Raw genomic sequence first — 7,275 nt, forward strand, 5'->3', positions numbered from 1 at the left:
CTGAGATCATGTCCTCTCTGCTCACTACACTGTTCTGTCCTTGAATATTTAGAAACCACACTGATCCAGAAACAATTTGTGAATTTGGTTCTGCAAGAAGCTCTCAGGTCAGGCTGAAATGGCTAAATTTCCTCTTCAAAGTCATTTCTGTGCGGTGCGTCGTCTCCCTGCGGAGCTGTCTCTGTGATGACACACCTCATCTTGCGTGTGTGTGTGGGTGCGTGTCCGGTTGTGTTTGTGACTATGTGTGTGTGTGTGTGTTCTAACTGCCGACTCCTACGAGCCAGCCTGGATCCTGTCTGTTTATTTTGCCGTGTGGTTTGCATAGCCGTGTAAAATGAAGAGGGGAATTCTGGCAGAGCTGGTACATACTGATCATGTTTGAGGATTCAGAAATATACAGAGAGGGATCAGTGTAGCGTAGCGGGGCCCCAGCTCTGGGAGAGCACAGAATCCTGGCTCCTGACTTACTTTAGGAATTAGAGAAGAGACTTCTAAACCCTAGAACAGTCAAGCTGTGAATACATCAAGGCAAGCCTGCACACATTAGGCTAATGACTTTTTTCATAATCAAATGTTTTTATATTATCTTTTCTGTTTGATGTGCTAAAAAAATTGCTACTGCATAAAATGATGATTCCAAAATAATGGAGTATATTAAAAAAAAAAAAAACAAGAACAAAAAAACAAAAACAATCGTCGATTTCCTTAAGTCGACCTTCCCTGAGGTTGGTAATATCCTTCGCTAAAGCTGCCTGACTGGTTATTGTGCACAGGCATGTGTGAGTGACTAACGAACCCCAGAGGGGCCCTGTCCCACAGTGCCCTACTGCGCCCACGGCGCTCAAACCGCTGTGGGCTCCGTGGCGACACCTGAAATTACGTGATCTCTGTTCGGTATAGTGTGAAGCAAAGCTGACTGGCTCTGGGACGAGCTGACAGCTTGAGTGAGGGTAAGACCCAGCAGTGATTTAGCTTCATGACTCTGCATTACAATGGGAACTACCCACACAGGGAAGGCCTACGCCACAACGACGGCAGCTGGAACCGGAGGCTCGGGGCTATTTTAGTGGCTTCTGTTCACACACCAGCTCACAGGCCTAGAGTGTGGGGCGAGGTGTTAACACGATCTATTCGAATTTGAGGAACATTTTAAAAGAAAAATGGGTGAGCACTGCACACCATGGTCAAAATATTGTAACTGTGATTATATTGCACTATACCTTGCGATATTAAAAAAACACGCTGGCGAAAGCTTTTTGTGAAATTGAAGTTGGTCTGCATTCTGCTGACTAAAATTTGCAACCCTTGCAGCATTTAAATTGTCAGAAGGCATATAAAAATGTGTCTAGTTGTGGCTCTACTTTACATATTCCAGCCTTCTGCAGTATGCACAATATTGTAATAACAATATATAACAACAAGCAAGACATTGTGCAGCCCTGCTTGGGATTAGAAGACTCTTCTCTGGAGAACAGACCAGGCCTCCACCGCTCACCCCCAGGGTGACAGCTGGACTGTGCGGCCAGACACACCACTCTGGAGGCGCTGACACCCTCCCCCACTCCCCCACCTCCTCCCTCCCCGCGGGGGCCGTTCACAGTCATCAGCTCAGCTGCTGCCATGGACGTGCCTGACCTCCTCTCCCTTCCGAGCGGCGTCGTGGTGGGAGCCGCTGGAGAGGAGGCGTGTGTTTACTGAGACTCTCAGCTCGCCTGCCTTGTTACGGGCACCGCCGTCGAGGCTTGTCGGGAACACGGAAGCCACAGTGGCAATCGCGCGTCTTCGCGGCACGTTTAATTGGCTCATGGTCCGTTAGGCACCCCCCCCGTGGAGGTCCCGACGATCGCCATTATCAACGTTTGCAGAGACAGACCTAAAAAAAATTTAAAAGATAAAGAATTCCAGCTCTTGTTTGTTCTTTCTCTGGCTGGTCCACGTGTGGTTTCCATGACGAGCCTCTGAGTGGACGTAAGGAGGTGGAGAGATTTTGCCTGTCACAAAGTGAAGTGTAAGGAGATTGACTTGGACAGCGAGAGGAGAAAGTGAGTCAGAGATGTTGCACGGGGGTGGGAATGCGGAGCACGGCCAATGGCAAGCTTAACCTGTGGAAGAGAAAGCGTCACAAGCAAGGAAAATTATGACTCTGGGAATTATGGATGTTTGTGAGAAAATGTGACCGGGAGATTTAGGTTGTTTCTGTGGTGTGTTGCAGTTATGAGTTGTGTACACACTATGACAAGGTGTTCACACGTGTAGATCAGCACTGCTGTGGTCAGACAGAGCTGCCTGTTTATTTCCAGGGTCATGTGACTTCTAAACCGATGTTTCACTGGTGTTTCCACTACATGAAACAAACTAAAAGTGCAAAAGAGTTTTATCGTTTGGGTCTCTCTACATGGGCCATCAGTTCCTTTTAATCCCTAAGCAATCCCTAGCCCTTGCAATACTGAACCTACAAGCATCCAAATTCATAACTGGTACTCATGAATTCAGGACAGGTACTCATGAATTCACGACAGGTACTCATGAACTCAGGACAGGTACTCATGAACTCAGGACAGGTATTCATGAACTCAGGACAGGTAGTCAGGAATTCAGGACAGGTATTCATGAACTCAGGACAGGTACTCATGAATTCAGGACAGGTATTCATGAACTCAGGACAGGTACTCATGAATTCAGGACAGGTATTCATGAACTCAGGACAGGTAGTCAGGAATTCAGGACAGGTACTCATGAATTCAGGACAGACACTCATGAATTTTCATGGTACATTACACCTCAGTGTTGTGTTGTGTTGTTTCTTGATACTACAAACAGACCTTCTTCTAAATTCCTCCTATGTGTCTTGTATACACAGTCATTAATGCTGAACAAGTCTTTGTTAAGGTCCTTGACTAGTAATCAGAAGGTTGCCAGTTCAAGCCCCACTGCTGCCAAGAGTCCACTGTTGGGCCCCTGAGCAAGACCCTTAACCCTCAATTGCTCAAACTGTACTCAGTCATGACTATAAATTGCTTTGGATAAAAGCGTCAGCTAAATGCCGTAAACATAAACCAAGTTGCTAGCTAGTGTAGAACTGTACGCCCACACTCACTTTATGAGTTTGCGGTTTCATTATTTTAATAGGCAACAAAACCAGTCCTTGAGCTATGCTTAGAAGCAAATTCCAAACAAAACGTCACCAAACGGCAAAGCTACCTCACCTTTCACCCGTAGCCTGGCCCTTTAACTGCGTTCCTCGCCGTTTCTTTTAGTTCTTCTTCAAACTTGCCGAGACATTCCGCACTCCCCTGAAATTGTTCTAGTCACATGTGCGCAAATTGAAGTGCCTGCTCGAGGGCAACGAAGCGCGTCACGTGCTCCTAGCCATCCCCGCGCGCCCTCTCCTAGCCACTCTGTTCTCCGCACAAGGTTCTCGCGACTGAGTCGAGAGCAAATGCAACGAGTGTCGAATTATTCCATTATCGTTAGATTTTTTTGTGTGTGTTTGTCTGTGTTTGTAGTGGTCGGTGATGACGGATCCGGGCTCAAGACTCAGCGACTTTTTCCTGGATATAAAAATGCGCTAGAAACTGGAGGATGTTCTCGAGACGGGAAGAACGGAACTGTCCTTTTGCGCCCCGGTCACCGTCGCGCGAGGGGTAGCGGGCTTACACTTGTTACCTGAATCGCTGTGCTCCGTGTAAGTGTGCGATCTTGCCCAACGTCTTCAACCATAGAAACCTGACAGAAACAAGACGCTTCACAGGAAGCTGTTTATGGCGTAAGGCGCGATGTTTCTGAGACGTGTCATCGCGACGATAAGGCGCTGAAAAAAACGTGGCTGCGTGGAGACCGTGGGGACGCCTGAAGAGTTGGAGCTGCCCTTGCTTGGTGTTGCTCTGAATAAGGGAAGTGTTTTGTTATCGATTTAAGAATCGGGTCAGGGTACAGAGCTTGCTGCGCGCACAAGGAGACATGGATAAACTGAAACAACCGCTTGTGGATTTATTACCAGTGGAAGTATTAATAATCGTCTGAGGTGCGCGATTGCTCGGGGGAGTTGGTGGCTCGGGAGGATAGAGGTTGTGTTTGTGAAATGCGCACACGACGACCCACCGACTCAATCTCGCCCAGGCTCCTCTGGCCGCGACGCACAGAAAGTAAGTTATAATTTAGATTTTTTTTTTAAGTATAATACTCAAAATGCCGTCCATTGCATATACCGATATTTTCTTTATGCGTAAATACTTTGCAGTCCTTTAAGTGAGGAGGTATGTGTAATACATTTCTAGTCTACGCGGTTCATTCTGTCACATCCCAAAACTGCTTTGGTAACGTGGATTTTCTTCCTTACAGCCTAACGGTGACCGGGGAAGCCACGGCGGTGCGCTGTCATGCTCCGGCAAATGCTTTTGAATTCCACTGCGGCGGCAGGAGACTTGGACCTGATAACCCAGACGCACGCACCGGCACCACTTAATGTCTCTCACGGGCCCGTTAGCGTGTCAGCGCTCCTGAAGCCCACGGGTCGCGGCAGCGGGCTGCGCGAGGGGGAACTGAACAAGCCGGACTTGGCGACATACGTGGTGATGTGCCTCGTGCTGTTTCTGTTAGTGCTGCTGATTGTGTTTTTCATCAACTGTCAACTTCGAAACTCTTTCTTTGCCTCCATGCCTTACGACCGGTCACTGCGCGAGGCCCGGAGCTCTTACAAATGAGATGGAGCACGCGATGATGTGGGCACGCGGAACAATGCCCCTTAATGCGGTGAAAATTGGCTTGCGTTTAGTCCGCGAGCTGGTGCGCGCCGCGTGGAGGGCTGAACGGCGACAGAAGCCAAGGGGCTCTGACTGCCGCGCTTCTTGCCTAAGTGATTCTATCAAAAATAATAAACATTTTGTATGAATACACCGCAATGTTAGACTATTTCTCTTCGTGAATTTTCTCTCATGTCGTGTGCAGAATGTAATACAGTTTATTTTCTTGTATGTTGTAAATCCATCATTAAATCTTATATTCACCAGCATTCATTATGGACTCTCATTGGAGGAGAAACACAGTGAGTGGTTAAATGAAGACATAAATGAAATGTAAGATAAGGATGAAGATTAATTTTCCTCTTGGCAGCGTTGAGCGTCCGCAGGCTGTTAACCTACGTCTAAATATTTTAAACAATCTTTAATAATACAGTTCTTTTAATTGCAATGTCTTCAATGTCTGCAATGTAAACGTCTTCACGTTTGTGCGTATGGCATATCCTTCACCGCCACAAACCAGGAGTTGATGACTATCCGGACATGCTGGGGCATATTAGTTATCGATGTGCGCATAGCGGGGTCCTGTCCATGACAGCTACGGTATCTTTATGATTCTGCATTCATATCATAAAGCGTCAGTCCTCGATAAGGATCATTCTGTCCGATATAATCTGTCCCATATATGACGACAGACGCTAAAGAAAGAGCACATGAACAGAAAGAAAACTTCTTGCCATTTCCAAATCATGACCTAAGACTAATTTCAATATCGTTTCCTACAGTAGCATTTTTCAAAGTGGGAAAGGGAGCAATGATTCACGAAAGCTAACAGCATTTGTGGCATTTAGTAAAAATATCCGATTGTCCTTTAAATCGTGATGTTATATCACCAGCAGCCTGCTGTCAATGCGCCACCTTGCTCAGCGGCGTAACTAGCTTGCACAACGCGCGCGCGATCTTGTGTGTGTGTGTGTGTGTGTGTGTGTTTTGCAGCATCTATTTTAAGCCAAAGATCAGCAATGTGAACGAATAGTGGCAGGTGATGAATCTGTAATCGCTGCAAATTGAGTACTGAAAGAAAGGACAACCGAGGCCCAACTGTGAGTCAAAATACAGATATTTTTTTGAGAATTTGCGCAGAGGTGGGCGTTCGAGAGAGCGAATAAATCGGAATGAGTGCAGAAGCGATTATAAATCTTAATCGCGGGATCTGGGAGGCGACAAAAATAAAGTTGTGTTGAGTTGGTTTCTGAGGAAACCTAAGGAGACTGTTGTGGACAATGTCCAGGCCTTGGAACCAGGGCTTGTAAAATGGGACATTTACAAGAGTACAACTACATCACATACTATGTATTTATTACTGTATGTCTGTAATTATTAACAAACGTTTTTATAATTTGTTTAAAAATTGGTTTAATATCTATATCTGCTATTTGCTATTAGATGGATCTCTAATGGATCTTTAATTTGATTCATATATATTCCCCCTTTTTTCACCTTCAAGCCGGGGTCCTCTACTAGATGCCTGAGAGTCCTGTGTAGAGTCTTAGCTGTTCCTGCACTCTTCTAGATCTCGGATGTTGTTTCTGGGGTTAGAGTGAGCCATTCGCCCAGTTTGGGGGCTACAGACCCTAATGCTCCGATTACCACGGTAACCACAGCTGGCTCCACCCTCCACATATCCACATAGGCAACTGGTTTTCACCCAAAATGTCACTTATACGCCTCTGGTTCCAAGCCCTAGATATATTGTTAAGTTTGCATTGGTAGAATAATAACGTGGTAAAAAGAAGACAGGTGTACGAAGGGTGTGCATTCTCCTTCTCCACAGTTGGCTCTTTTTGACAGTTAACCGTTCACAGTCCGTTAGTATACACTTGACGAAAAAAACAAAAACAAACATAGAGCGAAATCAGCCTTTCAAGGACTTAATATGAGGAAACTGACTCCAGTAATGCGGATATGCCTGCAATTTTATATTGACATTTTATACAGACATCAAAGGAATTTAATGGTCAATTTGGCAAATGCAATGTTTTCTCCTTTAAACAATACCCCACAGCCCGCGTACACGGTCTATAACTCAACAAGCTTTTGGCCTTTGAACCTGACTGTCCGGCTGCTGTTCATATTCTACGCACTTGGTGGAGCTCTTAAGTAACAAATTCGGTTAACGCGCATTATAACGTGACCTGTGATTATGTGCATTCAACAGATGCTTGATTTTAAATAAATTTTAGAAATGTAGTGTTGCGTTAATTTACTAATAGGCCTAAGTCTGAAATCGTGGGTCTTGTAAGGACGGTTTGGGAATTGACATTTACCCGGACATATGTTTCATTTTCTATATATATATATATATATATATATATATATATATATATATATATATATTTATTTATTTATTTATTTATTTATTTATTTATTTATTTATTTGATCAATGTCTTTTTGAAATCTATGTATCTGTCTCAGGTGAGGTAGTAGCGCGCGTATGGCCCCTCCCTCGCGTTAACCTGCGTGAGACAGGAA

The 7,275-nt window shown here is 45.2% G+C and overlaps 1 protein-coding gene across 1 annotated transcript; it reads left to right on the plus strand.

Moving 5' to 3' along the window:
- Positions 1-3,415: 3,415 nt before the first annotated feature.
- Positions 3,416-5,014, plus strand: smim32 (small integral membrane protein 32). The gene is made up of 2 exons (XM_027009642.3): positions 3,416-4,148; positions 4,345-5,014. The coding sequence occupies exon 2, from the start codon at positions 4,383-4,385 to the stop codon at positions 4,704-4,706; it is 324 nt and encodes a 107-aa protein (XP_026865443.1). The 5' UTR covers positions 3,416-4,148; positions 4,345-4,382; the 3' UTR covers positions 4,707-5,014.
- The last annotated feature ends 2,261 nt before the right edge of the window (positions 5,015-7,275 follow it).

This window comes from Electrophorus electricus, chromosome 4 (genome assembly GCF_041902795.1).
Source record: "Electrophorus electricus isolate QZ-2024a chromosome 4, ASM4190279v1, whole genome shotgun sequence".
Lineage (NCBI taxonomy): Eukaryota > Metazoa > Chordata > Actinopteri > Gymnotiformes > Gymnotidae > Electrophorus > Electrophorus electricus.

Excerpts from the sequence above, each read along its gene's own strand:
- smim32 (XM_027009642.3), top strand. The coding sequence starts at position 4,383 with ATGCTCCGGCAAATGCTTTTGAATTCCACTGCGGCGGCAGGAGACTTG.